Source organism: Echinops telfairi, unplaced genomic scaffold, assembly GCF_000313985.2.
Source record: "Echinops telfairi isolate 266 unplaced genomic scaffold, ASM31398v2 ScPeMD7_23;HRSCAF=83, whole genome shotgun sequence".
In the NCBI taxonomy this organism is placed as follows: Eukaryota; Metazoa; Chordata; class Mammalia; order Afrosoricida; family Tenrecidae; genus Echinops; species Echinops telfairi.
In genome coordinates this window covers 49,493,599-49,515,082 of record NW_022103920.1, presented here as the reverse complement: position 1 = coordinate 49,515,082, position 21,484 = coordinate 49,493,599, and the positions used below count along the sequence as shown (strand labels likewise).

The following is a 21,484-nucleotide window of genomic DNA, read 5'->3' as shown; positions in this document are numbered from 1 at the left end:
CTATGTGCATATATTTATAGGTTTAGTATTAAGGCAGCAGATGGACATTGGGCCTCCACTCAAGCACTTACTCATTGCAAGAACACATTGTTCTATTCAATAGGCATTCCAGGATGCACACCTTCCCGACACGATTGCTGAAGAAAAATGTGAACATAAGCAAAGGCGGTGAAGAAAGCTGATGGTGCCCAGGTACCAAAAGATATAGTGTCTGGGGTCTTAAAGGCTTAAAGGCAAACAAGCGGCCATCTAGCTGAGAAGCACCAAAGCCCACATGGAAGAAGCACACCAACCTGTCTGACCATGATGTGTAGAAGGGATCAGTTATCAGACATCAAAGAACTGAAAATCATATCAGTGGGTGCCCGTTTTACTGACATAACCACTGAAGACAAATGTGTGCATAAGCAAATGTGGTGAAGAGAGCTAATGGTGCCCTGCTATCAAATGATATAGCGCCTGGAGTCTTAAAGGCTTGAAGATAAACAAGTGGCCATCCAGCTGAGAAGCATCAAAGTCCACATGGAAGAAGCACACCAGCCTGACTGACCATGAGGTGCAGAAGGGACCAGTTATCAGACATCAAAGAACTGAAAATCAGATCAGTGGGTGCCCACCTTCCTGATACGATCACTAAAGACAAACATGTGCATAATTAAAAGATCTTTTGATTGGGGGCTCTTACAACTCTTATTACAGTCCATACATCAATTTTATCAGACATATTTGTGCATATGTTGCTATCATTCTTTTCTAGGCATTCACTTTCTATTGAGCCCTTGGTATCATCACTTCTTCACCTCCCAACCTCATGACCCCTTGATAGAATATAAATTATTATTTTCATATCTCACACAGACTGCTGCCTCCCTTCTCCCACGGTTTCTGTTGTTCTTCCCCCTGGAGAGGTGTGGGTGGTTATGTGTCGATCATTGCAATTGGTTCCCTCTTTCTCCCCTCATGTCCCCCTCTTCCCCCTACCATTCTGGTATCGCTATTCCCATTCCTGTTCCTTGATTCCATGCGTCCTGAGCTCGTCTCTTATCTGTACCTGTGTACATGCTCCGGTCTAGTCCAAAGTGAGAAGCAGGACTGGAGTCATGATTGTGGGGGGTGAGGAAGCCACCACAAGGAACCAGAGGAATGTTGTGTGTTTCTTTGGTGCTTTACCATGCTCTGGTTGACTCATCCCTTCCCTGTGACCCCTCTGTGGGGGGATGTCCCATTGTCTAAAGATGGACTCTGGGTCTGCTCCGATCCCCCTCGTTCTCAACATGTTTTTGTTGTTTGTTATGGGTCTTCTGATGCCTGTTACCCGGTCCCAGTGACACCTCATGATCGCATGGCTGGTATGCTTTTTCTATGTGGACTTGTTGCTTCTCTGCTAGATGGCCACTTGTGTAACTTCAAGCCCTTAAGACCCCAGACACTATATCTTTTGATAGCTGGGTACCTTCTGCTTTCTTCACCACATTTGCTTATGCACCCAGTTTGTCTTCAGCAATTGTACTGATAGGGTGAGCATCACAGAATGCCAGTTTGTTACAACAAAGTGTTCTTGTATTGAGGGAGGGTATGAGCAGAGACCCAAAGTTTGTCCACTACCTCAATGTATTGCCATATAAATATATGTACATAGGACAATACATCTATTTTTATGGATTAATGTATTTGCATGTGTACACACCTATGCTTATATCTCTTTCCATAGCTTTGCTTCCTTGATTATTCTTCTGTTTCCTTTTTCCTTCCTCCTGCCCCACCATCACGCTTACCCTACTCCTGCCTCTTAGTACTTCCTCTCAGTCAGATCTCTGTTGCTCCAACACCCCCAGGATCTCTATGTCCTACTTGTTGGTGGTTTTAATTTCCTAGTTGTTCCCCTCTATGGTGTTGTTTGCTCACCACACCACCTTCTTCCCCCAAGTCCTTCTGGGACCATTGGTCCCATTGCTTTATCCTGGAGCTTTCTTCCCATTCCTATCTCATATAAGTAGGCAAACTAGCAATGACAAAAAAAAGATTGCACAAAGAAAGAGAAAAAACATACATAATTCCAGGTCTGTCCACTGACCTTTATGACTATTTCCCACTTCTCCTGGGGGGAATTCCAGGAGCTGCCCCTCCCAGCCTGAACTCTATTCTGAGGCCTCTATATGGGCGTTGTGGCTTGGCTTTGCTCCAGTTGCTGATCTGTTATGATCCCTTCTTGGTTTGCCCCATGCAGGGACATCATACTCTGGGCTTGGTGTACCAATATGGGGTCTAGACCAACCAGCCATCCCTTTCACTTTTACCTTCTTGGTTTGCTTCCATGTGGGCTTGGTATGCCAGCCCTCTGCCCAAACTGTGGGTTTAGTGTTGTTCTCTGTCACACATACTTCTAGGAGGGGGTCAGTTTAGCTCTGGGTGGGGCTGACCCTGTAACCCAATCTTTTCAGGCATTCCTCCAGGTGGTTATGTTTCCCTCGTGGCTTGGTGCACTGTGGTGGGGTCAGTATGTGCACTCTCAGTTCTGTGGAGACATAACCAATACTCTCCCCCTGGGTGGGTTAGTGCCCTGCTCTCCCCATGCCATCATCTCACTTTTGCCCCATCTTTGCTCCCTCCCTGTTCCCTCTTTCCCCTTCTTTGTGCTGCATTAACACTACCTCCTTGGGTTTGGTGTGACCTCCACCTGACTGCCTGTACCTCAACCCATAGAGTGTGAGACAAATGCCTTTTCTTCTATCCCTACTGTGCTGGTTATACTTACTTCAGGGGACTCATGTTGTACTTCTTTTGTGACTGACTGACTTTGCTTTAGCACAATTTCCTCCAACTCTTCCCATAAAACAATGTGCTTCATGTGATCACCAGGGTTTTTAAGTGATGCATAGTTCTCCATTGTGTGTATGTGCCAGTTTACTAATCCACCCATCTATTGATGGGAATTTAGTTTGTTTCCAATTCTTTGCAGTTGTGAATTGTGCCACAATAAACATTGGAGTGCAGATGACTGGTCATTTTTTATTCCTCATTTCTTCTGGATATACGTCCAGTAGAGGGATAGCTGAGTCATAAGGTATATCAATTTCCATTTTCTTTAAATGCCACCAGATCACTTTCCACAGAGACTGTACATGTCTACATGACCTTCAGCAGTGGAGGACAGTTCCTATCTTGGCACATCTCCTCCAACATTTGTTGCTTTCTGATTTTCTGACTTGGGCTAACTTCAAGGGTGTTAGGTGGTATCTCATGGTTGTTTTAATTAGAATTTTTCTAATGGCTAATGATCAGGAGCACTTCCTCATATGCTTATTGGTTGTACGGGTCTCCTCCCCACTGAAACTTCTTTTCAGTCCTTTTGCCCACTTCCTCAGCGCATTAACTGTTTTCTTCTTTTTGCAGGCCAGAGGGTATTGTAGATTTTTAAAATAAGCCCATTGTTGTGTCATTGCTAAAAATCCTCTCCCAGTCTGAGGTTGTCTTGTTACCTTGTTGGTGAAGTCTTTCTACAGGTGTTGTAGCCTCAGTAAATCTCCCTTGTCAATTTCAGGTTCACCTGCGTATGTACCCTTCCCTACCACAGTTAGCCTATGTATTCCCTGGGCCAATATTCTTAGGTTTGTCCCGAATCCTTCATTGATGGTCCTGAAAGTTTAGGGTTTTACTTCTAGGTCTGTGATCCACCTTGAATTTCTACTTTTGCACAAGGTGAGGTAAACATCTTGTTTCATTGTTCTACATGTGGATACCCATTGTTTTCAGCACCACTTGCTAATGAGGGCATCTGCCTCCCACTTGATGCTTTTTGAGTCCTTGTCAAAGATCAGTTGTCTATATGTTGATGGTTTTATTTCTGGGTTTTCAGTTATTTTCCATTGGTCTGAGTGTCTGTCATTATGCCAAGTACCACGCTGTTTTGACCACTGTGGCTGTGTAGTGAGTGTTGAAGTCAGGTAAAGCAAGCTCTGACTCTGTCCTTCTTCTTGAGGAGTTATCTGCTAATTCTGGGCTTCTTCCCTCTCCATATGAAATTGGTGGTCAGTTTTTCCAATTCTTTGAAGAATGTTGTTGGTATTTGAATTGAGATAGCATTAAACTTATAAAGTGCCTTGCGTAAGACTGACATGTTCACTATATTGAGTCTTCCAATCCACGTGCATGGGATATTTTTCCATTTGTGGAGGTGGCTTTTGGTTTCCTGTAGTAAGGTCTTGTGGTTTTCCTTGTATGAGTCTTTTGGTTTTTGGTTAAATATATCCCTGGATACTTAAATTTGTTCTTGGCTATTGTGAAGGGTATGCCTTCTTGATCTCCTCTTCCATGGTCTTGTCTGATGTATATAACAAACCAATAAACTTCTGTTTGTTGATCTTGTATCCTGCCACTCTTCCATATACTTTTTTTTTTTTTACAATTTTAAAAACAATTTTATTTCAGAAATTCTCAATCATATATAAAAGCAAACAAACAATGTAAGGAATTATCTAGTCACCCACTTACAATATTGTATTAGTCTAGGTACTTTAGAGAAACAAATCCACAGAAACTCATGTATAAGAGAGTTTTATGTAAAGAAAGTGTGCATCACGAAAACATCCCAACCCAATGCTGCCCAAGCCAACAAGTCCAACATTAACCCATTAACCCAACACAAGTCCACAAAGTCCTCCACCTCACAAAACAGAGGTAATGATGCCAACTGCGGGAGGAAAGCTGAGTCAGTGAACAAATAAGCATCTCAGCACTAGCAGGGGTCTCCACACGGCTGCTCCAGCACCCAGGGCTGCAATTAACTAACTCAAATATCTTCCATATTCTTATCACTGTCAGTACTCCTGTTGTGGAGTTTTGAGGATTTTCAATGTATAGAATCATGTCATTTGAAAATAGCAATAGTTTCACCTCCTCCTCTCCCAGTTGGATAACTTTAATGTCTTTCTGCTGTCTTGTGTTGTTAGTTAGGACCTCCAGCACTATGTTGAACAGAAGTGGGGACAAGGGGCAGTCTTGTCTGTGGGATTGATTTAGTCTTTTCTCCATTGACTATGATGTTGGCTGTTGGCTTTTCATAAATAGCTTATATTAACTTGAGGAATTTTCCTTCCATTTCCATCTTGAGTGTCTTAATTAGGAATGGGTGTTGGATGGTGTCAAATGCATTTTTGCATTTATCAATATTATCATTTAATTTTTATATGTTTTCTTATCAATGTGGTATATAATATTGATGGATTTTTGGATGTTAAACCATCCTTGCATCCCTGGAATGAATCCCACCTGATCATGATGGATAATATGTTTTATAAACTTTTGTATTCTATTTGCCAATATCTTGTTAAGGATCTTTGCATCTATGTTCATTAGAGATATCAGTCTGTAGTTCTCTATTCCTGTGGGATTCTTGCCCTGTTTGGGTATCAAAGTTATACTGGCTTCTTACAATGAGGTTGGGAGTTTGCCATCCTTTTCTATACCCTGGAATAATTTGTGGAGGATCGGTATCAGCTCTTCCCTGAATACTTTGTAGAATTCTCCTGTGAAGCTGCCTGGTCCAGGAGCTTTCTGGGTTGGTAGTTTCTTGATAACCATATCTATTTCTTCTCTTGACCTCCACCTTGGATAATCTAGGGAGGGTTGCTTTTCCAAGTATTTGTCTGTCCTCCACATTGTTGAATTCACTAGAATACAGACTTTCATAGTACTTTGTGATGAACCTTTAAATTTTTTAATATATTTTTCACCTAAGAATTTTTAACTTTTTCCTTTAGCCACTAGAAAGCAAATGTGTACTCTGATTATAGTAGGTGTATACTGCCTTATAATATTCACTTTTTTATTTTATTAAAAAATTTTATTACATTAAAAAAATTATTACAAAATTCAACACTATATTTTAAGATGTCTATGTGTTATTATGTGTCTCTCTATTTTATTGCTTCTGTCTGCTACTTAATATAGCATACATCTTTGTTCTTAATTTTTTTGTGTGTGTGGGGAAGTAGAGGATCCTTGTCCTTTATTAACATATCCATGTAACCTATTGGAGAGGTAGAACAGGCTATTTAAAAGTCTCAGTTGGCCTATTGTTGGCCAGAACCTTAAAGTGACATTTTATTTCATTATTCATTATCATCATAATTAAGCAATTCCAAGTGAAGGCAGTCCTTAGATGTTTAACTGCAAGCACCAGATAATGATGCCATTTCAAAACATGCACAAAATTTTCTATTTTGTTGTTTTACTACTTTGCTTATAATAAGGGTAAGTGGGAAGTTCAACTAACTGAGAAGATTTAATGTACCCCATAAATCAAATGTTTATTCTTCTGCCAATCACAACTGATTTCCATCTACAATCATTTTTCACATAAGAAACAGTTGGTCAACTGAAGAAGCAGCTGTGACTCTGAGCTATGGAACTAATGAGACTGCGCCGACTGATACTGCAGAGCATCGCGGGGAAGGTGCTCGTCACAGCAGGCCTTTAGCAGCAGTGAACGGTGCAGCTTTAGCTTGCCTTCTCCAAAAATGCCTTGCAGCACCCAAGACACTGCTGGTACACAGTCTCAAAGTCAGAGTCATTCCCATAATAGGGATCTTCAATGATAACTTGTTTTTGTGGATCATAGTTTCCATGCAGTTCAATTTTAGCTTTGCAGTTTTTAACTTGATTACCTTTTCTAGTCAGATCTCTCAGATTGCTTTCATCCATACACAGTATAAAATCAAATGTGGCAAAGTCTTCTTTAGTAATCTGCCGAGCAATGTGATTCATGGGGATACCATGCTTCTTCATGCAATTTTGCCCCCGATAATCAGGAGGGTTTCCTATTTCATATGTGGACGTTGCTGCACTGTCTATTCTCCACTTATCTAAAAGGTTTTGATCCATTACAAGTTTTCTGAACACTGCTTCTGCAATAGGTGATTGACAAATGTTACCCAGGCATACAAACAGAACGGATTTGGGGGCCTGCTCAGCCATCTTCTCTCCCACAGAGATGTACAACGTGGGACCAACCACCAGCCGGAACCTTCACGGATGCCGGCACATGCCCTATGTTCTTAATTTTTATCCCATGTAAAAGCCCAAACTATTTGCTCTCACCATTGCTTCTTTAATGATAAACTTTAAAAATAACTGTTAGCTCAATGAAAGCTTCTGATTATCTGTCAGCCTCCTTCACATCTGTAACTTTTGTCAGTTTGCTTTCCAGAATTTTCGCACCATTTACACTCTCCAAAATGCATGTGTGGGCTGCCATTACCATGCATCCTCACCAATACTTGGCATTTTCTAATTTTTTCATTCTTCTGGACATAAGGAAACAGCTCTGGTGCCTTCTAGGGCTTCTATGAATCTCTAAACCACCAAGTACTGCGCTGGACAAAAAAGGGGCTTTCTCTTCCTGTAAAGAGTTACAGTCTCAGCAATTCAGAGAAACAGGTCTCCCCTGTCCTATGGGGCCACTGTGAGTCTGAACTGACTTGATGGCATTGCGTTTTGGACAGAATGTAATGTCTTGTTTATATTTTATATATAGTACTACTACTAAGGTTGAACATTAACGTGCATACTGATTAACCATTTGGCTTTCTCCTTCTCTGAATTTTTCAAATGCATACTTTCCCCCATTTTCTCCTCTATAATTTCTTACTTTACTGAGTTACAAAGTATTTCTGTCTTTTCATTGACAACTCTGAAGTTTGTTCTTTGACCAAGTTAATGTATTTGGATATACTACAAGAAAAATTAACTTCACAGTATCAGTTGTTTTTGATTCCTTTCTTCTGAACATCTTCTATTAGAAATAAGTATTTACTATACCTAGATATTTAATTCATCTGAGTTCATAGATACAACTTTGTTCATTCTCCATATAGTGTCATACCACTACCACACAATTGCAACTCATTGTGACCTTGCAAGACAGAGTAAAACTGCCTCAAGGGGTTTCCAAGCCTGTAAATCTTCATGCAAGTAAGCTACTACATTGTTGGGTTTGAACTGCCAACCTTTTGATTAGCTCCCAAGTCCATTAACTACTGTGCAACCAGGACTCCCTCTCTATATAGTGTCATAGGTTTCCTTAAGCCAGATATTTAGCAATTCCTCCTGCCAGTACAAGATGAACATCCCTATGGCATATCACGCTTCTAACATGTTTTTAATAAGTAAGTCAACCAAATCCTTTTTGTATTCAAGGTGAGTTATATAAACAAAGAATCAGATAAGTATGTACATTGCTGGTCTTTATTTCTTCACTAGCAAAGTGGCTTTCATTATGAAACATTTTCTGACTTATACCAATTCGAGACTTGTATCTGTCTCTTTCTTATAAAGATTGTAGAACCATATGGTTGATACACATGGAAATCACTTCTTGCCATCCAGCTACCAGATGTGCAGGGTTCTTTGTTCAATTACCTCAGTTTTTCATTTGACATTATGCAACATATTGAATCAATCTTTAAAGCGAAGAATAATAAAATACTTTCTGTAAGAAATTCTGTACTTAGGAAGATTGCCTGCAAGAATACTTGGTAGGAATGATGTATTATGTATCATCTTCTTGACCAAGGAAATCTGGTCTGCAGACACAGAAGCACAGCTGAATGAGAACAGTTCTATAATCAAGATGTTATGTTGGAGGTACCCGTGTTAACTAAAGCAGAAAGATTAAATCATGGAAGAACTTCAAATACAAATTTCCAAGTCATTTTTATTTTTAGATACTCGTAGTCCATGGAAAATATATTGAACTACCACGGTGACTAAATCTACCAACGTATACAACCTTTGAAACGGAAGATTAAAACAGGCTTTATTCCTGATAAATTTACATCTGCTATAACCATGAGGGAAAACTAGATAGGCACTAATTGTAATATATGCAAATGTAGACAATCCCTATTATTTACAAAGAAGTCATGTTTCCACTGCTTTAAACAAGACACGATGGTGCATGTTCATCAAGCAGTGTTGCTCAAACTCAGGCTTTTCATTATGAAAGACAGACCAGATTTTTATGCCAATTTCCCAATAAAGAGAGAAGACAAGCACTTCTTATTCCAGTGACCAAAGATTTGAACTCTTTCTGTTAGTGCTTAATGCTTTTGTTTCATATTTAAAACACTTTTAAGTCCTTACTATATGCTAGAAACAAGGTTAGATGCCTTTCATATGTATATGTTGCTTATATACTTAGTTTTACTTTCCTATCTCCAGAGACGTGGAAGAGAGAGAACAATGGGTCGCAGACAGTGGGGATGTTTGTGTGTCAGCTCTTCAAGTGAAGGCAATGTCCTAGCATTGCGCTACAGATCTGTGATTTTTTTTTTTTTTGGAGGGGAGAGAGATTTTTGAGACCGTTATGGCCTGAAATACCTGCAAACATATTATCCCTCCCGTTTCTTTCTTTCTCTCCTTTTTAATACAGTTTCATGGTATTTCATCCACATATCCTACAATTCAATGATTCATATCAAGAATAGGTGCACAATGATCGCAACGTTCAATTCTAGAACCTTTTCTTCTCCTGGTGCTCATTATTCGTGGCATTATTGTTTAATTGTGGCAAAAAATATACATACCAAAGCGTTCTCCAATTCAACAACTACGTGTATAATTCAGTGCTATTGATTATACTCTTTGTGTTCTACAGCCATTAATGATATATTCCTCCAAATTCTTCCACCACCATTAACATAAACTCAGTGCCCCTAAGCAAATCTTCCTTCTCCACCCATGGTGACCACTGGTCAAGTTTGGTTTTCTTCTTTGCTTTTCTTCCTTTCAGTAGCTTTCTTCATATAATATTCACATACCATACACTTCCATAGTGAAATCGATTTTAAAAAGGGTTCTATATACATCATCACAATCCGTTTTAATGCTACCTACAGCGTCCCACATCCATGGTTTGATCCCCACATCCTCTCGCTCTCCCCACCGCTAATTCCACCCCTGGGTCCCTGATAAACCATTGCACCAGTTACTATCTCTGCATCCACGCCTTCTGTGCTTCATGTGATGCTTTGTGGAGCACAGTTCTATTATGACAAAGAAGGAGCTCTCGTGAGTTGGAACTGACTCGATAGCCACAGTTTTGTTTTACTCTACATGTGTTTTAAATAGGACAGCTTGCCCTTTCCCCCTACCCTTAAAGAGAACTATTTTTAAACAGGCAGTGCCATGCACTGGGGGTTGGGCTGCTAACCGCAAGGTCTGTGGTTCAAACCCACCAGTCTCTCAGTGGGAGAAAGATGAAGCTTCCTGCCCCCATAATATTTATAGCCTCAAAAACACACAAGAACAATTCTGCTCTGTCCGGGCTGGTGTCTGTGAGTCACAATCAACTCTGTGGCAATGAATACCGAGTTTTGAAGGAGCATGACATAAATTATTTATGTTGTTAATAAAAATTATATTTCTCATGTTTTTAATTTTTATTCAACTGGAGTTTTACTCTACTCATGTTTAGAAATAAAATATAAACAAATATACAAATCCTTAAGATGTTTAATTAAGGTGATGTGTTTTTTCTCTGACACAAGATATTTCTATGGCTACGGTGCGGGTCTAAGCATGTGTATGTGCCCTAACACCGACGTATAAAATCCTGCCCACATAGCACCATCTGTCAGAGGAGGACTCCACTTTCCCAACTATTTATATTGGTTCAAAAATTTTATGTATTCTAGTACAGAGGGGTATTGTTTGGTTTGGAACATATCATTAACACATTACATTTATCTTCTCAGCAGCTGGAAACTGTTAAAACTTTGAAAACCAAACTATCATAAACACAAATACTCACATTGAGGTTAGTATTGAGGGTATGCCACAAGATCTCAAATAGAGTACATTAATTTATGTTATCATGAAAATAAACACTAAAATAAGAATTGCAACTTGATCTCTGGAAATTAATCTACATCCCAGCCCCAGTTTGAAAAAATTCCATTGAGCAGTTTCGGGATATACATTTTGAAAGACACAATCTTGGTAACAGTGATTTTCAGCGAAGATGCAGAACAATGTGAGTCCCAGTCAGTGTCTTGCAATTAAATGAAAATGCAGAACCATAGGTCATATAAGAAGTCGTGCTACGAAGCTCCATGTAAGAGACCCCATCGTAGGAGAATCATTGGCAACAAGGAAATAGAAGCATGATCTATGTGGGGGTGAGTCCATTGAGAATACCGCAGGACAGATGACTGTGTCTCAGAGAACCAAACAGCTGGAGAAGATGCGCCGAAAGAAAAAACCAAGAACGACCAGATGCAGTGAGAGAAAGGCCACCAAAGGCACCGCAGGCCCATCCCCAGAGGGTGGAGGCGGTGCCCAACGCAGGCAACGGTGACTCCGCAGAGAAGCCGCGGGCAGAAGGCCGCAGATGCCTGGGCCGGAGGCTTCCTGAGAATGAGCACAACAAAGTCATTGCCATTCCGCGGTCAGTTGGCGGCAGCAGGAGTCAAGGACGTTTTCTTAGCAAAACCAATAGATATAGGAACGTTTCCATGTTTCAGTCTGATTGCTGAGCCACTGGCTCCTCAGAGAAGCTGAACTACGTGGAGAAGCACGCGGCATGGCATCAGCAGAGGCACGAACAACATCTACTGCGAATGGTTTGAGCTCTAGGGATCTTCCTGGTTTCCTGCTGGAGAACGGCTGGAGTCAACGGCAATAGCACTCTGTACATCCGTCCTTTTGTCCTGCCAGGTCACGGGAAGCCACAGAAAGCGCGCTTCGAACCTTTTTTTTTCCCCCTCCAATATCCTCAGGAACATATCCCAGAAGCTGCAGAGAATTAATTACCTTCAAAGACTGAAAATTTGCCTTGTAACTTAGAGTTAACATACGAGATTGGGGTAAAATTTCTTACTCCATCGACTGTTTTGTCACATTAACCACAATCATACATCATGTCTCCAATTTCCACACATTTGTAACGATAACTAGGTGGTGAGGACTTGTCTGTGGCCTTGCCCAGACTGATTCAGCCAGAAGAGTTGAGGCTACGGCTCTACCAGGGCCAACTGCTGGGACAAAGGCACCCTTGTAGCTAATGGCTTTTACGTCGTCGAAGATGGTTGTGTTTGTTTTATCTTTATTCTGTGTTATTGTCAAAGACAAGCATTGCTTTGTCTTTGCTATTTCATTGGGCAAGTGTTCCAACAGGCTATGGAGTGTTTTTATATCATGACTCTGAGGTCGGAGCCACATTCTTTCCACTGTTTTCTCAGTTTCCTGAATCATCACTATGAAGCCACCATGTCACTGATGATATTCAGAAGCACAGCCTCCACCTTTTACCCTGTGGGTCTGCATTTGACATCGATGACCCTCCTTCTTAAAAAAATAGTATAAGGTCCTCGGCCCCAGAAATGTTTGCTATTGCCTATAAGCAGAATATAGAAAAGGAACCGGAAATTCCGGGCCTAAATCACAGCACACTTGAGGTCCACGTGAGACAGTATCTTATATGATTCTCCATAGGATTTCTGTGGCTGTAACCTCTGTGGTAGCTAGCTCCAGGTCTTTCTTCTGTAGTGCGGCCTCATGGGGACAAAGCTCCAGCATTTGGGTTAGGAGCTGAGCACCATCTGCTTCTATTACCCACGTACTAGTACTGTGCCCGTAGTTTGATCTACATTATTGTGTTTAATCTTTACAAAAATGCTTCAAGCTACATTATTATAATCTATAAATCTTCAAAGAAAAATAAGACTGGAGGAAAAAAGCAAATATAGTTTTCCTAGATATATAATTAGTTAGTGGTGGTATTGATATTGAGAACTAGCTCTATCTTATGTCAAATCACTTACTAGCATAATTATTGGAGATAAAACAAAACCAAATAATTGAAGGTTATATTATGTACCTCTTACCATAAATTGCAATTATTTATTTAAAAAATAATATATATAATGTGTCACAAACAAAATATATTTGAGAAATGGAGGTGTATTAAAAATTAATGCCTATCAGACTCTAAGGTTTTTCGGAGCAGAAGCTGAGTTTTATTCACGTTTTTCTTAAATTTCTGATGTAGTTGGTGTTTTCCTTGAGATGAGAAAGTGAAGGTAAGCCCGCTCTCTCACCAGAGAGACTCTCAGAGAAACTTTCGGTCACTGTTACCTCTGAGGTGTCAACATCCCTGAACCAGCATGGCCAGTGTCACGTGCTCTGCCCTTTCAAGAACGGATGTCAAAAATTGAATTAGACAGTTGCTTATTTTGTTCTAACTTTGAGTGATACAGTGAAGTGGATTTTTCCCCCTGACGATTAATCGAAATCATTAGGGAGAAAGTTCCCTCACTTGGCTATTAATAATATTGATACGCAATGACCTCTAACATAGATGGCCCAAGTTCAAGGGCAGACGCAAACATTTATTTCGTGACTGAGCATCTTGGGGTCCAGGACATGTGGACTGACATTATGTAAAGATGAAAACCGAAAGGGAGCAAGAAAACCATCTTGTCTGGGTGTTCCGCTGCTGGGCTGGCTAACACGCCAACGCCATTTTCTTTATCTGTTGCAGGTGAAGACAGATGACCGAGTGGTTAAGATGGACCTGGGGTTACTCTTCCTAAGGATACGCAAAACGGATGCTGGGATCTACATCTGCCAGACCATCGAGCACAGTTTTGTCCACACTGTCCGCAGAATCACCCTGGAGGTGGTGGAAGAGGCGCGGGTGGAGGAAATGTTCCACAAAGCCTTCGAGGAGGACGGGCCGCCCCCCAAGATGCACTGCCCGGCACACAGCAGCGGCCCGCAGGGCGTCAGGCCGTGGTACAAGGAGTTCTTGCAGCTGATTGGCTACAGCAACTTCCGGCGGGTGGAAGAGTACTGTGAGAAGGTGTGGTGCACCGAGAAGAGGAGGAAAAGGCTGAAGATGTCCCCTTCCAAGTGGAAGTTCGCCAACGCCCCGGAAAGGAAGCTCCGTGCCAGGGCCGAGCACTATCGCCCGCCCAGGCACACGATGCTCTTCTAACGGGGGGAGGGGGCTTTGAAGAACTGCTCTTCGGAACCTTAGCACCTAGGGGATGTCGTCCAACTTCTTCGCATCACTTAAAGTAGGTTTCTGTAATACAGAAACGACTGTCACCGTGCTAGGATAAATTATTCTGCATACTCATTTGAATGGTGAGGCATCACGTCAAATTAATTTTTTTAAAACAAATGTCTTACTTAAGTGGTTTCATGTTATATTTATCAAAAATTACCATGACTTTAATTTGAGTACGTTGGCTGATTTTCTATGGCTATTATTATTTTACACGTGATAGACTCAAGCATATTAGCACATTGAAAAATAGAGAATTTCATAATCACAGGGGAAAATAGAGACTTTAATATATCTGCAAATGTCCTTTCACTATATTCTTACAAAATATCAAATAATTTAACGTTATCTTGTGAACTCTCTGTACTTTTGAAAAGTTGTTGTATTTTAAGCCTGGTGTTTTTACCTCTCAGGTGTGCTGTGTTTATTGTAAATCCTGAAAGGGAGAGTGTTGGTTCCCCCAAAGCTGCGCCCTTCATGAAACCTTCACCGTGAGTTCATTTCACAGACGAAAGTAGTCTTTTAATGCTTCACGCCATTGAGAAAGCCCGCAGCTGAGGTAACTTTCCACTAGCTTGTCAAAGCTTATGGAAACGAGGAGTTACAGTTAGAACTAGAAGATTTTTTGCTGCCCTCCTGTGGTAAAAAATATATTCATTCATCTTTTTTGGCCTCCAGAAAGAGTTGAAAGCAATTTCTGAGTCGATAATATATGTTTAGAGACAAAATAAAATGAAAAAAACAAAACAAAACATATATATTAATGCTTATGTCATATTATAAAGTGTCAATTATATTTATAGTTAAGTTATTATCTCCTAAGCCAGCAAGGAAGAGATTGTAGTGTTGATCAAAACGTAACCTTTAAAGCCTTCAAAACAGGATCTTTCCCAGGAATCTAAAAGATAGGCCATAAATATTTTACTTTAGGAAAAAAATATTAAATCATTTTATTCTTAGAAATCATTATTTTACCTCTCTTTTATAACAATAAATAAAACTATTTCGTGAGTGTATTTAACTCCAAACATCGTTAGATCGTTTTTACTTTGCTCTTACAGATATTACCAAAAGTTTTTATTTTGTTTGTTACCTGAAGTCGTTCCTTTTCCTTCTTTAAAATTGAACTGGTACCTTACTAAGATATAACATTTTTAGATATTTTCATTTAAATTTTAAAACTAAAAATGTGGATTATTCATGAAGACAATTATATTTATATTAAATGGTAATTTTAAATAATATATAGTACAATTTTGAAAGTTAGATTACAGGCTGCATAAGTAAGAAAGTTAAAATGTGAATAACTCGTTGTAGCTTGCAGTTTTATTCTAAATTCCACAGGCACATAAATGGTTTAAGAAAGTTTAAAAAGTTCATTCAGATAAGACCCTAAATTCCAGCAGACCTATAGAATACAATATATATTGAATATTAACATGCTGTGAAAAACTCACTTTCTATTTACTTAAAACATCTACTAATATTTCTAACAACATTAACTAAAATCAACCTCAAATGAAAGTCATGTAAAAGAAAAATCTGTAATTAATATTTGTCCAATCTGGAGAGATACAGCATAAACCTTGATTACTTAGGGTCCTTAGCAAAGTTTATGTCAAAAACACTCACAGTGAATACACACACCAGTGAAACACAGTTCATTCAGGATATTCTTCATATAACACAAGAGAAGGTAAAGCAGTCTGTTCTTCTGTGACTCATAGACGCCAATTTTGAAAGAGTATAAGGCAGCTATGGTATATGTCATTGCCATTTTAATCTCAACAACACATACAGTTAGTAATATAATAATTTTTGTTACTTTTGAACTAAAATATGAGGTAACAAGTGAAAAGGCTGAGGAAAAGAAATTATGACCTGAGCCTTAAGGATGAAGCATGCATACAAACTGTTTAAAATGATGATTGTTAACCTAAAAATACATATTTTACATTCTGGGGGAAAAATACAGCCTCCAAAAGCTTATGAAAAGTCTATTTGGAAAGAAACCTCATAAGAAAATCTTGAAGACTCAGGTCCCCGATTAAGAACCCAACCTTTTATGTGTGTCTTACTGCTTCTTGTTCATGTTAGTGGTTTGAAATAACTGGGAATGTCGATGGAAAAGGAAGAACGGCTAGAACTCAATCAATATCATTTGCAGTATTCATTTTCATTTCTCTTTCTTAGTCTTTCTGTATCTCTCTTGAAACACACACAAAAACAAATCGTTATTTTCATCCAAAAATTCAGCAACCTAAGTTTCTCTGTCCTTAAGAATCCAAAATTACCACACGAGCATGGCCCTGTCATTTGTTCTGGTGGGATTAGAATATACACTCAGAATTTCCGTTAAGAATGGTTTTGAATTTCAGCAAAAGGAACAAGAAAAACTGAATAGATTGCTTCTCTCTACCTTCAACTCAGAAGTACCCAGTTACCTGAAAGACATGGAAGGACTAAGAGTTCATGTTCAACTCAACCACATTGTCCTCAGACACAAACTCGGGACTGGAAGAAGCATGCCTTCTAGCGACAACATCTCACTTCTAGAGACACTTTTATACAGAGTTCTCTTCTGGGTTGTTCTATGTTACAGGAGAGGGCTTGTGAGAAGAACTGCCCTCTATGTTAACTGATCTATGCCTCCTCTTCACCACTAAGTGGCCCAGTGAACAGCTGAGAGAGATGGGGATTTGTCTGCAAGGAGGTTTACACGATGAAGGACTTGTTCTCGATATGCTTTTATGATGTCTCCTCTATGTCTACCGTTCCACACCTTTTATGTCCTTTCCTGGATATTCCCATGCAAAGCAACCCACTTGGAGAAACTGGGACAAAATGTAGAAATGAACACTTGATAAGCAAACAGGGAGCAGAAAGCCTTTCATCAGTAAATGGCAATTCCATATATATATATATATTGTTTTCTTTCTAAGATTAAACATTTAGGATGTTTTACTGAGTGTTTAATATGTGCTATAGGGTGTAGGATTTTATAAATCTTCAAAGTGATTATAAACACCTGTAAAAATTGTAAAATACAATAAATTGTTTTGAGTGTTGGTGTTAAGCATGAAACAACACAGTAACTGTGGCCTTTAGACATAATTCACATGGGAAAATACTTCATCCTGCTTACATATTTGAGAACCCAGGAGAAAGTGCCACAGTTGGGGTGACAAATAGGAGTCCTTATTTTGTTTTTGTTTTTTGCTATTCTGTTTGTTTTTTTCTTGCCACAAAATATCACACTGGGTTACTTTTCTATAAGAAATACTTCATTTTCCAGTCCAACAACTGTTTTATTTGAATCAGATACAATAGGCTTTCCACAAACACTCTTGATTGTAGCAATGTTATTTAAGCTGATTTGTGCCCCCCCCTACCAACACTCCACCCCACCCTTGGGTGGATAGTTTTATGTTTTTCATTATAAACTGAATGTGTTATGTTGGTGTTTAAATAGTTTCGTTATAAGCTAGAAAAAGACTACATTGGAATGCTCTTGTCTGTCTAGCCTCCTTTTGTTTGCTTGGCTGGGTCCATAAAAGCATGTGCATATTTCTTATTTTCAATGACTCTAAGCCAAGAGACTTCTTATCATCTGGTGGCAAACTACAAAGACCATTTATAATGCGTATCTTTGACTACGTAACCTGAATCTGCCACTATGCACTGCAAACATTGTCTATACTAGTATGCACAACTTCAATTTAGATGAAAAAGAAATAAATATTTGCTAAACCCCAAATGGTGTCTAAGGACTGTTTGCTAAGATTTTGCCAATTGAACTCATGTTTCATATGATATCAACCCTAAATGTGAACATCTAATGCTAGCCTAGCTCTATTTTTAAGAAGCTGGGGGGAAAATCACTTTGTTTTCCAAGTAAATTCGTGGATGCATTCTCCTAAGGGGGTGTGATGTCCATTAAGTTCATTTTCCTGCAGCACCCAGGTTCACTTACGATGCTTCTAGGACATGCAGCCAGAAATGCCTTTCAAAGCTCATCACCTACATGAGATATGGAAACCTTTAAAAACCTTTAAAATTATATACTAGCTGGGTGTTTAGGATTTCTACAAACTTCAATTCTATCGCAGTCCATTTAGATTGCTGGTTTCTCTTAAAAAAATATAAGACAGGGGAAGTTACAGAAATCAGACTTAGTGTTAAATGAATACATATTTTGGAAGTTTTGTAATAATTAGCTGTATTTTTTAAAGGAAGAGTTAGGCAGAAGCCCCAGAATAGTCTCTGAGAGAGTTATGATGCTGCGATGCCATCGATGTTGTTTACTCATATTGACAGCTTGTAATCCCAGTTTACTTTTGGTGCACTATTTGATAAATCAGTATCATTAGGTGCATATCAGTCAAGGGAGACAAGAAAAACAGTTATGGTGACTAGATATAATTCAGAGAGAACAAACGGTTCACTTATCAATTTATTCAAAAAGTATGTCCGAGATCCTGGATCAGGCACTGCACACCATGTACAGATATTAATTATCCCATTAGCTTTGTTGGTAAATGAAGGAAAATTATATTGTGTTCATTGGAAATATTCCAGATGCTTATTTTATTTTGTATGACATGAAACACGAGCAAAATTTAACTTTTGAAATATGTACTTCAAGCATTTTAATATTGTGAAAAAGTGCTTTTAATGATGAATCACACGGCTTCTCATCAAGAAGGCATTGAAAGCCTAGCTTTGATTCAGAGGAACTGTAATGAATATTTTTTTAAAAAGAGGAAATCATTTTATAGAATGAAGGATGCAAAAAGAAAGTCTAATGTCTCTGTGGACTGGAATGAAAGGAACAAAAATTCAAAGCAGTGCTAGGGGTCAGAGCCAAAAGTCCATGGCCCGGAGGCCCAGAGAAGGTAATGGTCATAGTTCTCTAGTGTTGCCCTACTAGACTGTCACACGTGGGGGGCTTTAATGAGCATGGATTTATTTTCTCACAATTTTTGAGTCTGGAATGTAGGGCAATAGGAGAAGACTCTTGCTCTTTTTCCACTGTGGAGGAAGGTCTCCTGATCAGGTTCTACACCTAGGCTCCCCCCCATTGGTGCATGCCTACTTCCTTGCTGGTTTAAACTATTCTTTAAAAGCTCAAAATAGATGGACTTAAACGACATCCTAAATTAATATTTTTCTCTTTAACATAAGAAAGAAAGTCCATCACCAAATAAGATCATAACCACTCTCAAACCCAACGTGATGCTGTCCATTTGATGCTGGTCATAGCAAATCCATAGGACAGAGTTGAGCCATCATATAGGACTTTAAAGGCTGTAATTTGGGGGAAGCCAACTAGCACATCTTTCTCCCACAGAGCAGAAGGTGGGATTACATTACAGTCCTTTGGGATAACATTCGAACACTTAACCACTGTGCCACCAGGAATCCTCCACCGCAGCTGTAAGGAATTTCAGTAAGATGTAATCCACTCCATAACAGAAACCCCAGGATCTGCACACGGAAGGTGTGCATGTGATACACATCAAGTGATGTGCCATTGGAGCCCGTTAACCGCTCATGGAGCTGCGGAGATATATAATCCTGGTACCTGCCATTGCTCGGGTCTTTGATCTAAAATGGGGCCCTCATGGTGTAGGGGTTACCCTAGTGGTTGTGTGTTGGGCTGCAATACGCCAGGTGGGCAGAGATAGAATCTGAGGGGAAAAGACAGGCCTTTCTACTACCATAGCAATCACAGTCAGGAAAACTGTCAGTTATACTATCCTCTCTGGTCGCTATGAGGCAGCATTGACTACATGGCAGTGAGCTGATATCGAGAAGCTGCATGCCTTGGGCAACAGCCTATCTCAAGTCCTTACACAGGCAGAGCGCTGCCTTCCCCCTCACTCCGATCCCTTCCCTGGGATTGCCCAAAGTGATAGACCCAAACCAGCTTAATATGGGGGTGTGCAACATCCAAATAACGTGTCATGATTTAATGGCGTTGGCAGAGGGAGGGGTATAAAAGATTAATTAACAGTCAAGAACAGCACAGAGAAAGGTAGAGGGAGTAGCTGTAAACAAAAATCACTGAAAATGAGCCTATAAAAAAACATTATAAGACAATTGAAATTGAGTTCACTTTATTTACTAAAAATAGGATTCTGGAAAATGTGTGATAAAAATGGCCTCTGAGCTGTAAGAATTGTTTGCTTTCATCATTCAAGTGAAGACCATTCGGAGAGAAGTTCAAAGGGGATGTGATTTGGTCTACGTGGGTCAGATTAGGTGTATGCGGGAGAACCAAACTGAAACCCAAATCACCGCTATTCACGGTGATCAAGTCTACTCCACCCCATCTCCAGAAAATTGCTCACACCAATTCGAAGCAGGTAAGCCCATGAGGGACCAAGTCTGTGGGCCCTGCCTCACTCAGTTTGAGGGACTGATGAGAATTGCCTTGTGCCACTTCTGCCTTGTGCCCTGTGGGTTTCAAAGGCTGCACGTTTTTATGGAACAATAAACCTCATCTTTTTCCAAGGGATCCGCCTGTGGTTTTGAACTACCGACTTAGTGTTTAACAGTTGAAATCATAACCCTTTATGCCACCCAGGTTTCCTATATGGAAGTAAAGAGACCAAAATTATACATTTAACTTTTAAGAAACAAAAATAAATGAATTAATTTACATTTCTGTAGCAATAGATAGCTCTCTAGCATCATTTTCTTCGAGTCCAATTGAAAATTTGCAGCTTTGGCTAAATAAATGAATTCACAAATGGATGGATGGATGAATAATGAATGAAAAAATAATCAGAGAGTAGCACATCATTTAGACTGAAGTTACCCCAAACCAACAAGAAGTTGCTTAAACAGAAAGAGTATTTATTCCTTCAGGTAACTTCATTCTTACTCTTTTTCTGTCCTGGGAATTTGTTTTGCCCTCAGGCAGATATGTTTACACCAACAAGTGAAAAAGTGAATACCTAAAAGCAAATTATCCTCTGAGCATCTCCCAAGGTCTCCCGAAGACTTTTAAATCAAGTGTGTCAGGCTAGGTTCTCTAGAGAAGCAAAGCCAGTGATTGATTATGTATCTCCAGAAAATTGCTCACACCAATTAGAAGAAGGTAAGCCCATGAGGGATCAAGTCTGTGGGCCCTGCCTCACTAGGTTTGAGGGACTGACAAACCAGGAATCAAGAAGATGAACTAGACAGACCACAGGTTGGTGGATGCAGAAGCAAATGAATCCAAGGTCAGCAGGTCAGGCTTGTGCCTGCAGAGTCCACTTAATCCGAGTCCCGAAGGTCTGATGACAGGCTGCTGCTGATCACGGGGTCAGTATGGTGGCCTCTTGGCTCAAGCAGAAATAACTGGAGGTTGATGAGCCAAATGCAGGGTCCAGACCCAGCAAGAAGAAAACAAGTTCCCACAGAGTC

General features: G+C 39.8%; 2 protein-coding genes across 2 annotated transcripts in view; one reads left to right on the top strand and one right to left on the bottom strand.

Moving 5' to 3' along the window:
* Positions 1 to 17,814, top strand: part of SEMA3E (semaphorin 3E) — a 316,859-nt gene extending 299,045 nt beyond the window's left edge. The window contains exon 17 of the mRNA XM_004702793.2: positions 13,541 to 17,814. Coding sequence (XP_004702850.1) covers positions 13,541 to 13,996 — 456 coding nt within the window. The 3' untranslated portion in view covers positions 13,997 to 17,814. The remainder of the gene's footprint in view (positions 1 to 13,540) is intronic.
* On the bottom strand, positions 6,483 to 7,015 carry LOC105978591 (low molecular weight phosphotyrosine protein phosphatase). The gene has a single exon (XM_030885255.2). The coding sequence runs from the start codon at positions 6,973 to 6,975 to the stop codon at positions 6,499 to 6,501; it is 477 nt and encodes a 158-aa protein (XP_030741115.1). The 5' UTR covers positions 6,976 to 7,015; the 3' UTR covers positions 6,483 to 6,498.
* Positions 17,815 to 21,484: the final 3,670 nt, after the last annotated feature.

What these genes read in the sequence shown, in the direction of transcription:
- LOC105978591 (XM_030885255.2), bottom strand. Translation starts at nt 6,975, where the DNA reads ATGGCTGAGCAGGCCCCCAAATCCGTTCTGTTTGTATGCCTGGGTAAC.